This window comes from Condylura cristata, unplaced genomic scaffold (assembly GCF_000260355.1).
Source record: "Condylura cristata isolate star-nosed mole 26May11 unplaced genomic scaffold, ConCri1.0 scaffold00017, whole genome shotgun sequence".
Lineage (NCBI taxonomy): Eukaryota > Metazoa > Chordata > Mammalia > Eulipotyphla > Talpidae > Condylura > Condylura cristata.
In genome coordinates this window covers 32,577,484-32,596,052 of record NW_004567118.1, presented here as the reverse complement: position 1 = coordinate 32,596,052, position 18,569 = coordinate 32,577,484, and the positions used below count along the sequence as shown (strand labels likewise).

Below are 18,569 nucleotides of genomic sequence, written 5' to 3'. Positions count from 1 at the left end.
ATTCAGTTCCTTGGCCCATTTAAACATTGGGTGGTGCTTTTGTAATTAGACTTATTTATTCAGAGTACTAGGCTCTTATCAGGTATATTATTTGCAAATATTTTCTCCCATTCTGTTTGTTGTCTTTTTACTTTCTTGGTAATGTCCATGGAAGCACAATAGCTCTAAATTTTGATGAAGTATAATTTATCTATGTTTTGTTTCACTTGGTGTGATATTACAAATCTAAGTTCAGGAAGATTTACCCCTAAGTTATCATTTAGGAGTTTTACAATTTTATCTCTGGGGTTTAGATTTTTGCGTTAAGTTAATTTTTGAATGTCGTGTGAATTGCGAGGGTCCACTTCATTCTTTTTCATGTGGCGGTCCAGTTTTCCCAGCACCATTTGTTGAAGAGACTATTCTTTCTCCATTAACTGGTCTTCTCACTATTGTCAGAAGTCAGTTGGCCAAAAATGTGTGGGTGTATCTGTATACTAAATTCTTTCCCTTTCTTACACCAGTTCCACAATATTTTGATCACTCTATGACTTTGTGGAAGGTTTTGAAATTAGGAAGTGTGGATTCTATTTCAAGAATGTTTTGGCCATTCTGTGTTCCTTGAGTTTCCATATCAATTTTAGGATCAGCTGTTCAATTTCTACAGCGTTCAGCTGGGATTCTAATAGGGATTGCATTGAATATGTAAATTACTTTGGATGCCATTTTAGCAATTGTAAGTTTTCCAATCTAGGAGCAAAGCATGTCATGCCATTTAAGACTTCCTTAATTTTCACCAGAGTTTTGTACTTTTTAGTGTATAAATCTTTTTACTTCCTTTGTTAAATTATTCTAGGTATTTTCTTCTTTTTGATGCTCTTCCAAGTGGTATTGCTTTCTTAATTTTCTTTTCAGATTGTTTATTGCTGGTATGTAGAAAAAACCCAAGTGATTTTTACATGTTGATTTTTGTACTCTGCAAGTTTGCTGAATTCCTTTATTAGCTCTAGACTTTTTGTGGATTCTTTGGAGTTTTTTAGATTGGATCGTGTCCTCTGCAAATAGAGATAGTTTTCTTCCTTTCTAACTTGGATGCCTTTTATTTCTTCCTCTTGCCTAATTGCTCTGGTCAGAACTTTTATTATATACTGAATAGTAGTGGTGTACAATGGCCTTCCTGGTCAAAGAGTATCATTGAGCACGATATTAAATGCGAAGTAAAAAAAAACAAACAAACAAAGCCCTTTATCATGTTGAGGAAGTTCCATTTTACTTCCAGATCTCTGACCATTTTTATCATGAAAGTGTCTTAAATTTTTGTCAGGTGTCTTTTCTGCATCAGTTGAGATTGAGATGATCATATGAATTTTCTCATTGTTTTATTAGCATGTTATGTTGATAAATGTTCTTATGTTGAGCCAACTTTGCATTCTTGGGATAAATTCTACCTGATCAAATCCCCATACTGTTGGATTCTGGTCCTAGTATTTTGTTGCAGATTTTTACATCTGTAAGGGATACTGGTCTATAGTTTTCTTATAGTGTCTTTGTATGATTTAGGTAATACTGGCCTCATAGAATAAGCTAGGAAGTGTTCTCTGCTCTCCCCTTTTGGGGAAGAGGTTATAAAGGATTGTCCTATTCTTCTTTAAATATTTGGTAAAACTTATCATGACGTCATCTGGTCCTGAGCTGCTTTTGTAAGGAGTTTTTTGATCTCTTTGTTATTTTTTTGTCCAATCTTTGTTCTTCACTGTTTTATGTTACTTGCCTGGTACCTATTGTCATTAGCATGTTCAAATTCTCTCTTAAGAGACTTACGTATAATAAGACTTACATCTAATTTTTAAGATGTCACATAAGAACCCTCCTCCCACCCTCCCTCATCCTGCCTCATCTCTGTTCTGGGCCAAGTTGGTCCCTTTCACACACTACTTGTGTTAAACATGATTCATTTCATAGATCAGTGGCTTTTCAAGTGTGGTCCCTCGTGTATCAGTATTACCAGGGAGCTTGTTAGAAATGCAGTTTCTTTGGCCAGGAGTCAGAAACTCTTGGGTAGGGCCAGGAATGCACGCTTTAGCAAGCCCTCCAGGCAATTTTATGGCATTGTTACTGCCTTGGGTAGTGGAGAACCATCTGCCTGAGCTTACGTAGCAGAAGCAGAGCCTCTGAAGGACTCTAGTAGCAGAGGAACTGTACTCAGTGTGAGTTGGTGGGAGGGAGACCAGAAAAGGGAAAGAGACACATGGAAGCAGGTTGGAGGAGAGAGGAAGAGAGGCTTGGCTGAAACAGAACCTGCGCTGGATGCATTTTATCACTGGAACATCCTATGGCGATAGGGTTGGCTGTCTCGGATGAGGGGTGCAGCCTGTGGCCACAGAACAGAAAACATTTTACTACTGCTTACACTGACCTTTCCAACCCTAACTGTTACCATCCTGAGGAGCCAGCTCTGTCCACTTGCAGCCCTCAAACTCAGCCTCTGCCTGCTTCATTCTTACCTTGCTTGGGAGGGTAGTCAGTTATTCATTCAGCAAATGTTTATTGAGCATCTACTACTGTGTCCCATGCAGTTCCAGGCCCAGGGATACAGCAGTGAACAAAATAAACAGTGTTCTGCCCTAAGGACCTTCTGCCCTAGTGACTACCCTTTGCCTTCCCGCGGGGAACAGCCCTGGTATTTTCCTCAGGCCCAGCAGCGAGGTTGGCAGCCGGCTGGCCCTCTCCTGCATGCCCTGTGCAAGGGGCCTCTGCGCCCTGGCAGGGCCAGGGCAGTGCAGTGTGTGCTGTGGGCAGGCAGCCATAGGGCACATCCAGCATGTGAGGTGAGTGTTCTGTGTTTCTAGCTCCCTCAAACGGAAAATTCTTTTCATGAAACTCTCCAGAAATCATTGTGTGTGTGTGTGTGTGTGTGTGCGTTATCTTCCTTCTCCATTGGGACCAGAAACTTGCTGACCCCAGTTTTCCTCCCCCCAACCCCAGCACTGCCCAGTCACATCTCTGTCCCACTGTCCTGGGACCATGTGGGCTGCTGAACACTTATTCTCTATCCTTATCTTGTTTGAATGTTTCTTTCTGCTGTTGACATGTCTTCAGCCCCATAGTGTGTCCTGGATCGAGGTGGGCAGATAGAAGGAGGCTGTCCTACTGTGTGTTCGGTATTGGGCATTTGCAATGGCTCATGTGACCCCTCCTCCAAGCCCTGTGCATCAGGTTACTCAGCATTGGGGTGCAGGCACTCACCCAGTATCCTGTTGTGAGCAGAGGAAGTGTGGTGCCTCCTTGGTTGGGGGTGGGGGAGGCTGCTGCGACCTCCAGGAGGGGAGGAGAGTTGCTCAGAGCTGGGGCAGGATGCTCAGCAGGAACCTGATGGTTGTCACTGGGTGTCATTTCTCCACATAAGGTCAGAGGGGGAAGCACTAGTCGGGGGCTCCCCAAATGGAATGCAGTGAGGAGGAGAGAGTTGGCCCCCTTCTCAGGCAAAGCCAGCTCCCTGTGTGGGGCAGAGAAAGGCTGGCCAGGCTTCTCTCCGCAGGAAGGTCACAGGGTGGCAAGATGGGCAGCGGTGTTCCTCTTATTCTTGCACATACTGCAGATACCATGCAGACACCATGGTCCTTCCTTTGCTGCCACTTGACGGCAGCGCCCGCACCCAGCCCAGCAAGCCAGCATCTGGAAGGTTTCTCAAGACCGGCCTTACACTTCCTGTTCACTTCTGCTCCTGCTGCTCAAACCTCCTCCAGCATCCCTCCCCCAGCCCGAGGACGACTGCTCCTTCCCTTCGGAAGGAAGACTAGTGGTTTCTATATTGGGAGGTGGGGAGTGCGGGGATGGAGCCTGGATGGAACCCTTGGGCCCAGCCTGCGATTTCCTTGGCCAAGTGCTAGCTCTGGGTGATTATTTCACAGCCTTCTCGACTGGCTGTTAGCGCAGAGCCCATGGGAAATGCTGGCCACCGCTCTGATTTGGGTGGCAGCGGCTGTTGCTAATAATAAAGTAGACAGCTGAGCGGATGCTGCCAGAGACGAGGAGGCAGAATTCCATTTCTCTGTAAAAATCTAGTGCCTGGCTTCCTGATGGAGGGAGATCCCCTTTCTGAGGGTGCCCTGGGGAGGACCACATTCTGGCCTACCTCAAGGGCCTTTGAGACAATGCCAGTGAGTCAGCGAGCATTTATTAAGTGCCTGTTGTGTGCACCCGTGGCTGTGTGAAGCTATCTTGGGGATGTGGACAAGGGTGGGGCTGATGACTGGAGCTGCTGTTCCAGGCTGGCCTGAGTCACCCTGCTTCAGGGTGGAAAGGGAGACCCATTCTTTGCCAGGACTGAAACTGTCCCATTGGAGAGCCAGTCTAGCTGAGATCAAGTAGCCACTGCTTCATGGATGGCATTTAGGGGGCACTGTCCACCCAGGACACATTCACCTAGCATATGACTCAAGGCTGAGGCTGAAGCATCATCCTCCCCTCCCAATGCCTGTGCCACCCCCAGGCCATGAGCATCTTCATTCAGGAAACACAGAGCCATTTTTATCCTAGCATTCTCCTGGGAAGGCCAGTGAAGTCAGGGAACATTAAGTATCCTGGAGGTGGAGAGGTGAGTCTCCTCAAGCCCCTGGACGGACTCCCAGCAGGACAAAGCTTGTTTCCTGAGAGAGTGAACTTCCTCGATAATTCCTTCTCCACTCATACCTGCTGCTTGCCGAGGGCTCGCAATGGATCATCTTCAGCCCGACACGTCTTGTCTACACTCTTGTACTGCTTCTGCACGTGAACCCCTAAAGGCGGGGTTGTTTGATTCCATGTTCAGGAGTATTAAGACAGACTGAGCAACGTGCTTCACACCACACTGGGCAGTAACAAGTCAGCCCCTCCAGACCTGGCTTTGGCCCCTAGATGCTGCTGCCTCTGTGTCTTTCTAATGGACCTCAGTTGCTCTCCACTGCCATCCAGATGAAGCCTGGCTTCCTGGCACTGAGTCACACAGGCCTACATGCTGGCCTGCCTCTCTAGTCTAATTTTCATGATGCTGTCCCCACAGCCACAGTCCAGTCAGAGTGACCATGTACTGTTCCTCAAACACACGTTGTGTGCCCTCATCTTCCCACTTCTGCTCATGAAGTTAGCACACAATAATACTCTCCTCGACTTCTCTCGATGGCACGTTTATCCTGTGTGGCTGGGATCCCATATCTTGCAAGAAACCTTTGATGCATTTGTCTTAGACTATATCCACAAATTCTTTGATTCTTTCAAGGGTGGAAGCGAATTCCTCTCCCCTTGAGAGTTGGCTGGTCTTGGAGACTTACCTCTAGTGAATAGGATAATCGGGAAAGATATTTTCAGAACTTTAGAGACTATAGCTCCCTGTGTGCTTTCCTTCTTGGATTGCTTTCCCAGGAGGGTCAGCTACTATGTTGTGAGGCTGCTCAGGCAGCCTGTGGAGAGGTCCAGGTGGCAGGAACTGGGCCGCTGGCCAGCAGCTTTGGGGAAGCGCCATCTTGGGGGCAGAGTCCTTGCCGGTCACATCTGCTGATGATCAGCCCCAGCTGACCACTTTTTTTTTTTTTTAAGATTTATTTATTTATGCATACACAAGAACTGGGGTATAAGCCAGAGGTGTGGGGGGTGAGAGGGTTCACCAGGGACAGAGTGGGGAGCAGAACAGGCAGATCTATTGAAATACACTACTGAGGGGAGCAGCAGGCAGGTCAAAAGTGGTCTGCTGTTGCATGTGTGTCAGCTCCCTGGCTGGGTATCGAGCTCATGTTACAGAGGCTATGATAGCTTCACAGTGCTGTACTTTAACTGATTGTACCACCAGGGAGGCCCCCCTACCCCGACATCCTAACTGTGACCCTCTGAGAAGCCCAGTGCTAGACCCACACAGCTAAGCCACTTTCAAATTCCTGATCCACAAATTGTTTGCAGTCACTAAGTTTTGGAGTAATTTGTCACACAGCCAATAGAGAATACATACACTTGACTTCTCAGCAAAAAGGGCTTTATGTCTCCTCTAAGCCATGGTGACACCAGTCATCTGAAACTTGACCCTGGACAGCTTTGTCTCGTTTTTTAAGATCAGGCACCCTGGCAACAGCTCTTGCCTACTACTTCAGCACCCAATCCAAGCCTTGCAGGTCTTGTTCATTTGGGTTAATTGATTAACATATATTCTTGTTTAAGAATATATGTTAGTATTTTTTGATTGTGTAGATAGCAGAGGGTGAGCTGAATTTGGGGGTGGTTTAGGAGAGCCTTGTAGTCTGTAATCCAGAGAGTCAAGGTGAGGCCAGAAAATGAATTGGCCTGAATCCAGGGGCTTTCTGTGAGCCCTGCAGGCGGTAGCCTCGTGTTCCTGAACATCCTGTTATGGAGGAAGAAGGGCCTGTAGCAGGGTTGAGGGAAGCAAAGAAAGGAGTGTCAGTATGTTCACTTAGGAGTTGAAGTTTTAAAAACAGCGATTCCAGAATTGAACTTTGATAAGTTAAGCAAATAATTTTGTAGTTACAGAAAATTGAAAAAATTGAAAAAACAGGGGCCTCCCTGGTACGTACCTAAGAGGTTAAAGTGCAACATTATGAAGCTGTCTGCAGCCACTGCAGCATGAGTTCAGTGCCGACCAGGGAGGTGACCCCCATGGAGCAGCAGACCTCTCCTGACCCGCCCACTGCTCCCCTCAGCAGTGTGTTCCAGTAGATCTGCCTGTTCGGCTCCCCTCTCCGTCTCTGGTGAATCCTTTTACTTCCTGCACCTCAGGCATTTACCCCAGTTCTTGTATGCATAAACAAATAAATCTCTTAAAAAATTGAAAAACAAAAAGGACAAAATTGTTTATAACTTCTAATTCACTTTGGCATGTATGCTTCAAGGTGTTTTTCTCTGGTTAGGTGATGTGTGTATTCATGTGTGTGTACATGTGAGCACACACACACTCCTCACCAAAGAAGCTTTTAAAATTTAACTAAAATACGGCAGCATCTTGTTTTAAGGTCATTTTTCTTACTTAGCAAAGCATTGTGAATCTTTATGCTAGCTTAATCAATACAGATCTCCTCTAGAGTATATAATTGTAGATATACTCCTGTATATTATTTACTCTTTTGCTGGTGGGTACTTTGACTATTTATACTTTTTTGCATATAAACAATGTTGTGGTAAATATTCTTGTTTCATTGTGTTGTGTGTTTGCCCAAATAAGTGCTTTAAAGGAAATTCCCACTGGCGGTTTCTTGGACCAAAATCTGTGAACATTTTTAAGGCTTCGGACATACAGTTCCCAAGCGTCCTTCAGAAGGTTGTACCTGCTGCACACTTCCCGTAGTTCTGAGTCCTGGACTCCTTATCTTTGCCAACATTGGCTTTTCTTTTTGTTCTTGGCCAGTTGGATATAGGATAGATATCTTACTATTTCAACTTCTTTAATAACTAGGGAGGTTGGGCATGTCTGTGTGTTTATTGTTCATTTTATATTTCACCTTTAGAAAATTGCTTATGCACTTTGCACATTTTTCTGTTTCCCTTACAAAACTTATATTTTTGTAATCTGAAATTTAACTATGTGAGTAATGTAGGTATACATGCTTGTAAAATAGTCCCCATTAATTACTCTCATCCCCCCCTTTTTGTTAAAATCCCTTTTAGATTTTGTTGAGGTATCTGTTTCCATGTCTCTATTCATTTATATATACACCTATAGGTTTCATTTTTATAAAAATGAGGTAATATGGGCCCTCCCTGGTGGCGCAGCGGGTTAAAGCACAGCACTGAGAATCTAAGGCCACCTCCACATGAGTTCGATTCCCGCTTGCCCCGGAGGTGACCACATGGTGTGGCAGACCTTTCCTGACCCGCCCGCTGCTCCCCTCAGCAGTGGACTTCGTCGATCTGCCTGTTCTGTTCCCCACTCTGTCTCTGGTGAAGCCTCTCACCGCCCGTAAGCCTCTGGCCTGTACCCCAGTTCTGTATGCACAAATAAATAAATCTTTAAAAAAAAAAATGAGGTAATATTCTGGGCCCTCCTTGGTGGCACTAATGGGTTAAAGTGCAGCAGTATGAAGCTAGTTGCAGCCCAGTGGCTTCAGCACAGGTTCGATCCCCAGCCAGGGAGCTCACTGACATGGCACAGCAGATCTCTCCTGTCTTCTCCCCTCAGCAGTGTAGTTTGTCAGTCTGCCTATTCTGCTCCCCTCTCTGTCTCTGGTGAATCCTCTCAGCCCCCACACCTCTGGCCTGTACCCTAGTTCTGTCTGCATGAATAAATAAATCTTTTTAAATAATGAGATCATATTCTTTGTGCTGATCTTTATTTTCCTCTCCCCATGCTTAATATATCTTGGAGATTGTTTTATGTAGGCAATATAAATCAGTTGCTTTCTTATTGAATGACTGCACAGTATTTTTTTGAAATTATTTTATTGGGATATAATTCATGTACCATTAAGTCATCCATTTCAAGGAGCACATTCAATGTATATTCATAGAATTGTGTAACCATCACCACAACCAATTTTACAACATTTTCACTGCCTGAAAAAAAAACCACACCCAAAACTCTGTATACTTTGTCTATCCCTTTCCTAACCTCCTATTACACAACCACAAATCTACTTTTTATCTCTTTAGATTTGCCTATTCTGGACATTTTATATAAATGAAATCATACTATGTGGTTGTTTGCATCTGACATCTTTCAATTACCATAAATTGTCAAGATTTATCCATATTGCATTTATCAGTATTTAAGTCCATTTTTATGTTTTTATGGTCGAGTATTATTCCATTGTATGATATGCCATATATATATTTTTAACATAGTATGTTGTTTTATTTTTATTTTTTTCATTTAGGTATCATTAGTTTACAACAGTGCATATGACTTAGGATAATAGGTTCTTACCTCCTTAGACCTATGTTACAGCAATGTCCCTACCACCAAAGTAACCATAATTTCCTTGAGTTAATAGATGTTTGCCCTGTGTCCAGTCTTTGGATATTGTGACTCTTTCTGTGAGCACTGGCATATGAGATTTTGTGTGGACATATGTTTTTATTTCCTTGAAGCATATACCCCACCGTGGAATTGCTAGGTGAAGTGGTAACTCTTTAACTTTTTGAGGAACCACCGGATTATTTTCCACCTGGGCAGTAACATTTCCATTCCCACTAGCAGTGGGAAGTAGGTTCCAGATTTCTACATGTCTTGCCAACACTTGCTACTATTTGTTTTTTTGAGTAAGGCCATCCTAGTCAGTGTGAAGTGGTCTCTCACTGTGGTTTTGATTTACATTTCTCAGCAACTAATGATATTGAGAAACTTTGCAATGCTTATTGTCTGTTTGGATGTCTTCTTTGGAAAAATGTCTATTCGGTCATTTGCTCATTAAATGAAGTTATATACCTTTTTGTCTAATTTGTAAGAGTTTTTTTTTTTTTTAAAGATTTATTTATTTGTACATACAGAACTGGGGTACAGGCCAGAGGCTCAGGGGTGGCGAGAGGCTTCACCAGAGACAGAGCAGGGAACAGAACAGGCAGATGGATGAAGTACACTGCTGAGGGGAGCAGCGGGCAGGTCAGGAGAGGTCTGCCCCACCATGTGGTCACCTCTGGGGCAGGCGGGAATCGAACTCATGCGGAAGTGGCTTTAGCTTCTCAGTGCTGTGCTTTAACTTGCTGTGCCACCAGGGAGGGCCTGATTTGTAAGAGTTTTTTTTTATGGTCTAGATAAAAAAGTCCCTTGACAGATATCAGCTATCATTTGCAAATATTTTCACTTATTCTGTTTTTTTTTAACCATAATAGTGTCCATTGAAGAGCAAAAATTAAAACTTGGCAAAGCCTAATTTATTGATGTTTTCTTTTGTTGAATGTGGTTTGTGTGTCATATCTAACAAACCATTGCCAAATCCAAGGCCACAAAGATTTACCTGTGTGGTCTTCTAAGAATTTTATAGCAGTAGTCTTACATTTAGGTTACTATCCAGTTTCAGTTAATTTTTGTATACTGTGTGAGATAAAGATCCAACCTCATTGTTTTCCATGTGGCTATTCAGTTTTCCCAGCACAATTTGTGAAAGTGACTCCATCAAATGCTGACACTCCTGTTGATAAATCTGTTGCCATAGGTATATGAATTTATTTTGGACTCTAAATTCTATTCCATTGATCTATGTGTCTTTCCCTCGTCTGCACACACAGCTTTTGCTTTGTAATAAGTTTTGAAGTTGGGAAGTGTGAGTTTCCAGTTTTCAAGAACAACTCCAATGTTGTTCTTTGTCAGGAATGTTTAAACTATTCTGAATCCACTGTGTTTTCAAATCAACTTTAGGATCAGCTTTTACAGTTTTTGCAAAGTGGCAGCTAGGATTTTGAAGTCCATGCACTGGAATTGTAGGTCAGTTTAGATTGTATAGCTATCTTAATCATATTGACTCTTCCAAACATGATCACGGATTTCTTCTCATTTATTTAGGATTACTGTATTTTATCAATGTTCCATATTTTTCAGAATATAAGCTTTACACTTCCTTTGTTAAGTTTACACATAATTCTTTTTGTTGCTATTTTAATTAGAATTGCTTCTTAATTTTATTTTTAGATTGTTCATTGGTTCATTTAGATTGTTCATAGGAATATAATTGATTTCTGTCTAGTGATCTGAAGTGTTGCAACCTTGCAGCCATAATTTATTATATATGAGTTCTAAGAGCTTTAAAGTAAAGATACAGCATAGAAGAGCATGTCATTTGTGAGTATCAATTCTTTACCAATTTGAATACCTCTTTTTAAAAATAGTTTTCTTGTCAAAGTGCTCCAGCTGGAACCTCTAGTACAATGTAATACAATGTTAAATAGGCTTGGAGAGAGGGGATATCCTTGGTTTGCTCCTTATTTTATCGGTAAAGTTATCTATTTTTCATTATTAACTGTAACATCAGCTGTGTGTTTTTTGTAGATGCCCTTTACCAGCTATTCCTAATTTGTTGAGTGTTTTACTTTTCAATCAAGAAAGGGTTTTGGCTTTTTCAAATGTTTTTTCTAAATATGTCTATTAAAATGATGCGGTGGTTTTTGTGTTTTTGTTTGATTCATGTTATGTATTATCTTGATTGACCTTCAGGTATTAAATCATTCTTACATTATTAGAATGAATCCCACCTGGTCATGATTTATAATTCTTTTCACATGTGACTAGTTTGCTAGCATTTTGTTGTGAATTTCTGCATCTATCTTAATAAATAATATTGATGTATAGTTTAGGTTTTTTGTTTTTTGTTTTTTTTGGTTGTGTCTTTGCTTTCAGTATCAGTGTAGTACTAGATTTGTATAATAGTACTAGACTTGTATAAGTTGTATTTTTGGAAGCGTTTGTGAGAAATTAGTATTAATCCTTTAATACTAGAATTCACAGATGAAGCTATCTCAGTTTGGGGTTTTCTTTATGTTTTTTTTTTTATTATTTATTCAACTTCTATTTACTATAGGTTTTTTTTAGATTTTCTATCTCTTCCTGAGTAATTTTTGATAGTTTGTATATTTCTAGGAATTGTCCATTTCATCTAACTTATATATTTTATTGACACACATGAATGACATGAGGTCATTCATGTTACTTGTCTTTTAGTCTATGAATGTAGCTTACTCTACTTTTCTGTAACTTGACTTTCACGGTATTTCCACTTTTTCCTGTTATAAACAGTGTTGTAGTGAACATTGTATCTGTTTTTATGTACATGTGTAAGGCTATTTATAGTGTAGTTTCCTGGAAGAGGAATTGCTGAGTCAGAAGTCTTTGTGTTTAAAATGATGATTGCTTGCGTCTGCTTCCTTTTCCTCTTTCTGCTCACTTTTTTCTTGTTTTATTGATTCATAGGCATTCTTTACATCTAGTAGTGTTGATCTCCTGGAGCCTGGCGTTGGTGAGGATGCACTGAGGCAGTGGGTGAATGGGTTTGGGAGCGGGAGCTCCTCACGGGTGGCTGGAGTTTGTTCTTAATTCTGCACATTCACATGTGGGGTTTTCAGACCTTGGAATCTGAAGTGCTGGTGGGCCTGAGACTTTGTGTCTGACAGCCCAGCTCCATCCTGTGAGAGGTCACATGGCATCTTCGGGTCTGAAGCGAGGTGTTTCCCCATGTGACACCACTAGGGCCCTTCCTCTGGAGCGTCTCCTCTGTGGATTCTGAGCTCCAGGCTGTTCTGGCCTGTTGCTTCCAGAGGAGGGAGAGCGTTTTACACCTGTGCACAAAGTGGCCTCTTTCTGCTGCTTGCTTTTGTCCCCTATTCATCTGGGGACAGCTTTGGCGCATTAACTCATGGCTCACCAGCCCCTAGATATGGGCATGGGGGTGACAATAGGAAACTATAACTATTGGCATGGGATGGGGAGTGGGGAAACTTCTGAGCGGCCTTCTTCTGTATGGGTTTTGTTGGAGTGAAGTTTTTATCCCTTTACAGCCTCTAACCTGCTTCCTTTTTCCTCTTCTTTGCCTCACCTGAAGTTTACAAAGGTAGCACTAAAGTAGGCTAAAATATTGGATTTTATGTGTTTGAAGTTTAAAAAATAGTCTGTTGATGCCTCTGGAGGCTGCCCTTCAGCGGCTTAGGGACACACAAGCGGATATTCCCAAAGTGGCGCCTGAAGGGACAGGCAGAGGCCTCATGGGCGCAGGCCCCACAACTGCTTTTGCTGTTTTAAGTGTTGGAGCTTTAAGTGTTGGAAGAGCTGTGTTGCCAGGAAAGTTGGAAAACTGCTTGTGTTGAGTGCCTTGGCCCCACTATTGGGTTGATGACACCCCCAAGACGCATTCTGCTGGAGGCTGAATCCCAGGGCTCACAGGCTTTTGGAGAACTTGGATTTTCCCAGGGACCACCCCGCCCTCTCTCTTTGCAGAGGCTGAGTGGCTTTTTTCTTCAGTTATGTGGGTGTTCTGGCCCTCCAGCCCTGCAAAGGCAAAACCACATTATCTTCTCTCTTGATCCAAATGAATTTTGTCCCCAGGGAGACCTGGGCTAAGCTTCCAGACAGTGGGTGTAGTTTCTCTGTAGACCTGCCTGAACCCCCATCTTTCTCTCCCCACCCTCTTATGTCTTTCAGTCGGCAGAGTTCTTCGAGATGTTGGAGAAAATGCAGGTGAGTACCCTCAATTTGGGGGAACGAGGTGTGTATGTGCATTTGTAGCGGTAACCTTGGGGGACACATGCCATGCAGAATCCATGAGGAGAGTTTGGGGACTTTGGGGGGCCTGCCAGAGAAGGATAATTCACATGTCAATAACCCGACAACGTGAGGTCATTTCCACACTGAACCGAAAGAAGGGTTCTGGGGAGGCTCCTGCCTGTGGGCAGGAGATTAAAAACACAGTCCCCCAGTCCACAGAGGGAAGGCCATAAACCCTAGAACATGGGGAGAACTTGAGAGGGTCCATTGCTCTGGAAGGAGGTTGGAGGGAAAGCGCTTCCTTAGGGAGTCATCGTGTTTGGGAGAGGCAGAGCCCAGGTGGAATACAGACCTGACTGCGAATCCTGCATCTGCTTGATTTCTAAGTGGAGCGGTATAGCAATAGATCTAACACTTGTGCCAACGAGCTCCTTTCCTTCTCTAAGCCTGTCGCCCTCATTTTCTGTCTATCACAGCATGCCTGTTGCCTCACTCTAACACCGAGTGACTGGTAGTTTTTCCCCTGCCAGACCCCTCTGTGACATCACTAGGGTGTCCTACAACTTAATTCCATCCTGACATCATCTTTCCAGAGGTCAGGCCCCCCAGGTTAAGGGTTCTGCCCCCCAGGACTGGATCCTGGTCTGTCATTCAGATGTGAAACCACAACTATGCTTCTGACTGCCTGGTACATATTGGAGGTTCCCATGACTCCCTCTTTGGGTGCAGTTAATTTTGCTAGAGTGGTTCACAGAGCTCAGGGAAGTAATATACTTACGTGATTACCAACTTATTATAAAAGGGTTTAATTCAGGAGCAGTGCATGGAAGAGATGCCTGTGATGAGATGTGGGGAAGAGGCCCTAAGTCTCCCTGCTTTCTGAGCATCACTCCCCAGAAGCTCAGACTTGGAGACCCCTTTTTTTTTTTTTTAATTTTGGAGGCTTCATTACCTAGGCATGATTGATTAAACCATTGGTTGTTTCCCAACCTCCAACCCCTCTCCTCTCCCTGGAGGTTGGGAGGTAGGGCTGCAAGTTCCAACCCTCTTTTCCTTGTTGGTTCCCCTGGCAACCAGCTCCCCCCTTCCTTAGGGGCCTTCCAGAAGCCACCTTATTAACATAAGCTCATTAACATAAATATATGAATAACAAAACACTCCTTTCACCTTTATGTTTCTGGAGCTGTTTCAGAAGGACAAACACAACAAAAGAATGCTCACGTCGCTTTGTCCCTTAGGGAATTCCAAAGGTTCTAGGAGTTCCTGCCAGGAACCAGATGAAGACCGAATCTGTATCTCTTATTGTACATCAGAATATCACAACCTCTAAAAATACATCAGAATAAAAATACCCACTCACATGGCTGCTGGGATAAAATAACATGTAAATACTTGGTGGGCACCGTATAAAAAACCAGTGTTTAATGAGGATTTGGAGCTTCGTTACTTTAAAGCTACTCCACCCTGGGATCAGAGCTCACTGCTGGCCTAGGCGGTATGGGGAGAGATCCAGAGGCTTATTGATATAGGTGAAAAGATCGGGAAGAAGCTGCTACTAATAGCGCAGATATTTTAAGTACTTGGCTGGGCTCAGAGACTGACAGATGTTATCTTATTTCTACCTGGCAATTCTTACAGGAAGTGGGATGATGATGATGATAATGACTAGCATCTCCATTTCACAGCTGAGTAAACTGAGGCACAGAGCTAAAATAAAGCTCTCAAGGACTAATGACTAGTAAGTAGCCCCCAGAGCCAGCGCTGCCCTAGTAAGAAGCTTTTTACCCTAAGTGGATGCTGCGGCCTCAAGCTGGGAGCTTCTAAGTAATGCTCTGGGAGCTGTAGGAGGAGAGGCACAGACGTGCCCACTGCAGTCCTGAGATGCAGGTGGCGTGGCTGGGAGCGCTGCAGGGGCCAGCTGGCTTGCGTGGTCCTGATCCGGACAGCCAGGTAGCCGATCAGCCGTTGGAAACGGAGGGCCTGAGGGAGACTGTCATCAGAGGTCGTGCCATTATCACAGTACACACCCTCTGTGCCCAGCAGCGTGGACTACGAATTTCACATGCATTTGGGGGATTTCCAGTCAAGCTGTGGAAACACAGATGGCACGTGCCTTGACAGAGAGTGGTGGGAGGCAGTGTGTAATTAGTCTCTGAGGCTGGGAGGAAAGCTGGGATTTTCCCCTGCAGCCCATGGATGCCGGTGGGGGTTTGCCATGCGCCTGTCTTCACCATGCCTTCTCTCTGGCTGCTCCGGTAACCCACCATTAGCTCACCCCAGCTGGCACCCCCTGTCTTTGCATAGGGCTTCTCCCAGCACATAAGTCAGCCCCAGTTAACTGACTTCCTACTGCTCTGTTGTTTCGAGGCTGCGTGGCCTCTGGATATCCAGAATCTTCATTTTGTGCTCCCACTTTGTCTTCTGATCCTGTGGGTGGTTTGTTGATTCCATCTTCGCTGAGATTGTTGGGAGCTAAGACCACACTTCCCAGTGTTTCGGTTCCCACCATGTGCCCGCTGGTCCCAGGTTCTCACTGGCCCAGTTTCCAACTCTGTGAAGTGTACATATGGGGAACTGGTGGCGACGAAGCAGGGGCAAGGGGCCAGATTCTGTCCCTGAGCTTGGGTGCCATTTCTTCTCTCTACATTGCGGAGACGGCGCCTCAGACAGTAGAGTCCGGGTGCTCTGGAACTAGGTTCCAGGACTCCTGACCTCCAGCCCAAGAGCCTGGGAATTCAAAGGACACACTTCCTGAGAAGCCACAGGGGCAAAGAGCACAAGCTCTGGGTCCCTTTGGTCCTGGGTTCACGTCCTAACCCTGGCATTCCCTAGCTGAGTATCCAAGTAGCTGCTTGGCCTCTCTGAGCCTCCAGGAACAGCAGGGAGGCTAATACTACTAATAATAATGATAATAATATTAATAATGATGACAACAACAACAACAACAACAACAACAATAATAATACCGCCCATTGAAGCAGAGGCACAGGAGGGGTGTGCCGGGAAATAGCACTGTCCTTGGGAGAGGATGGAGGGAGGATCTTCCACCCCAGGGGCTGTTCCCAGGTAGGGATGACTAAGGGAGGACAAACAAAACAAACTCCTGACATCACCTCTTCTTTCTTCCCACCTGCGTCCCTGGACAGTGGGTGCAGGGCCACCCAGGCAGTTTCCTCCCTGTGTGGGGAGAGGAGCACCTGTCTGGTGGGAGCGGCCTTCCCACGCCCTCCTGGACAGAGCAACAGGCTGACTCAGTCCAGAGAAGTCTGGAGAAGCCTTGGAGTAAATCCACCCAGGGAGCGGGAGACTGACCCAAGGGCTACGGCATGGGCCCTGCATTTGGCGGACAGGCAGCTGGTTTCCCATTCAAGCCTCGCCACGCACTAGCTGTGGGACTGAGGCAAGCAGCCGCCTCCCACAAGCAAGCAGCTCAGTTTACTCACGGGTTAAAAGGTGCTGAAGGCTTCAGAAGAGAGAGGAGACCAGCGCTAAGGTTAGGATCGCAGTGTGTGCTCTCCCGATAGGCCTGTGTCCACTTCTGTGCTCTGCAAAGGAGACCTGTTTCTAATGGTGTGTCCTGCCATCTCCCACTCTCATTTGATTTATTCAGACAATCTTGGGAATGCCAAGCACTCCCCTTCCACAAAACTCAGCTAAGTCAGAACTTGATGTAGGACCACTAGATAAAGCCGAAGCTCCCACAAGTGGATTTTCGAGACACCTGCTGGTGGGCCCCTCGAGTCAGGGCCAGTCGTGATCCTCAGGGTGATACATTTGTGCAGGGGAGGGTGAGTGTTAGGCTCCTCATCTTGTAGATGGAGCTGTGGAGGCCACGAGAGGCTCCGCTTTGTCACGGGTCACCCATAGTAAGACGAGGTGGAGGGAGGGCTGGGTGCATGCCCCCTGGCTGTCGCCTGGGGGCCTTCCCAGCAGGGATGGGCGCAGTGGTATGTGGGGGTTCCAGAGTGCTGACTGACCCCACATGGACCCAGGCCCCACCCTCAGCCCTCACCTGTTGGCTCTGAGAGCCTGGGGGAGATGTTTCAGTGTGAGGCTGATGATGCTGTCTTCTCCATGGTCCACTCCAGGGACGCTTCCAGACACACTACCAGTGTTTAAGCTTTACTGCCATGGTCCGTTCCCTTATAGCTCCCGTGTAAAGATGGCGCTGTGGAGAAGTTCTGTGACTCAGTCCCTGGGATTGTCAGAGACAGTGCTGGGTTTAAACCCTGAAATCTGGCTCAAGTCCATGCTCTTGACTCACTGGGGCTGCTGTAAGGACTGACTGTGACCAGGAGTGTAACGTGCAAGGCCCAGCGCACGCCGGCTTCTGCTGTTATTACTAACCTCTGGTACTAACTGCCTCTTCCCTCTTCCTCCTCTCAGGAGACGCCTCTGTGGGGCTCCTTTTTTGTGACCTTTGCTTTTCCATGCACCCTCTTTTCCTTGTTTCTGCAGGGGATCAAGCTCGAAGAGCAGAAGCCAGGACCCCAGAAGAATAAGGTGGGCTGGGTGGGTGTGTGGCAGCCAGGTGGGCCCAGCAGGACTGAGTCCGAGGAAGGCAGTAAAGCCACTGGTTTGCTGGGTTCTGCTGCCTTCGGCTGTCTCACTCTAATTGCCACCAAGAGTCAACTGAGGGGTTGCCCGCGTTGGCTGGCGCACGGCGGACAGCGTGATGCCTTTTGGGCAGCCCCAGCGAGGGCCGGGTACAGACGTTGGTGAGACCTAATGCTTGCAGCTTGGCTTGGCTCCTCTGCTTCTTCTCTGGCATGGACTGCGCACAGCCTCTGTGGTGTCAGGCTCTGCTCTGGGTTCCAGCGGGGGACAGAGCTCAGATTCAGTCTCCTTTTCCAAGGCCCAGGGGTACAGCGCATCACGCAGATCAGTCCCTTTGCCTGGAGCAGGGATTAGTGGGATCAGACGTCGCCTTCCTATTATATATTAGAGAACTTAGTGCCACTCGGGAGGGTAATTCAGCGCCTTTGTGCACTGCATCTTCAGCTGGTGGGGGTGTGTTCAAGTTATGATAATTGGGAAAAAGCAAGAGAAGCCAGACCCAGAGCTGCCTCTAGGCTGCTGTCCATTTGGTCTTCTTCCTGAGGATGTGTCCAAAGCCCTGGGGCAGCCTGCTAGGCCCTCAGCACACCCCTCTCCAGCCCTGGGAGAAAGCGGAGAGCGACAGACTCACGGGTGCTGTGGGACTGAAGGTGGTCTTGTCTGGTTTGTCTTGCAGGATGACTATATCCCGTACCCCAGCATCGATGAGGTAGGGGCAGCCCTGACCACGCTGTAAACTTCTGGGGCGGGCTGGGGGGTGGGCGGTGTTGATGGGGGTGATCTTTGCTCGGCCACATGCAGGAGGGAACCTTGCCCAGGAGTTGAGGTCCTGAGGTCTCTTCCTGTCTTGCCATTTGTAACTTCAACTTTT

General features: G+C 45.7%; 1 protein-coding gene across 3 annotated transcripts in view; it reads left to right on the top strand.

The window, feature by feature from the left end:
* The window catches only part of RAP1GAP2 (RAP1 GTPase activating protein 2), a 217,561-nt gene that overhangs the window by 145,878 nt on the left and 53,114 nt on the right, over positions 1–18,569 (top strand). For all 3 annotated transcript variants that reach the window (XR_001145542.1, XM_012726333.1, XM_012726334.1), the window contains 3 exons: positions 13,079–13,114; positions 17,600–17,644; positions 18,375–18,407. Coding sequence is in view for 2 of the 3 variants with exons in the window: in XM_012726333.1 (XP_012581787.1) it covers positions 13,079–13,114; positions 17,600–17,644; positions 18,375–18,407 (114 nt within the window). In the remaining variant the exon portion in view is untranslated. The remainder of the gene's footprint in view (positions 1–13,078; positions 13,115–17,599; positions 17,645–18,374; positions 18,408–18,569) is intronic.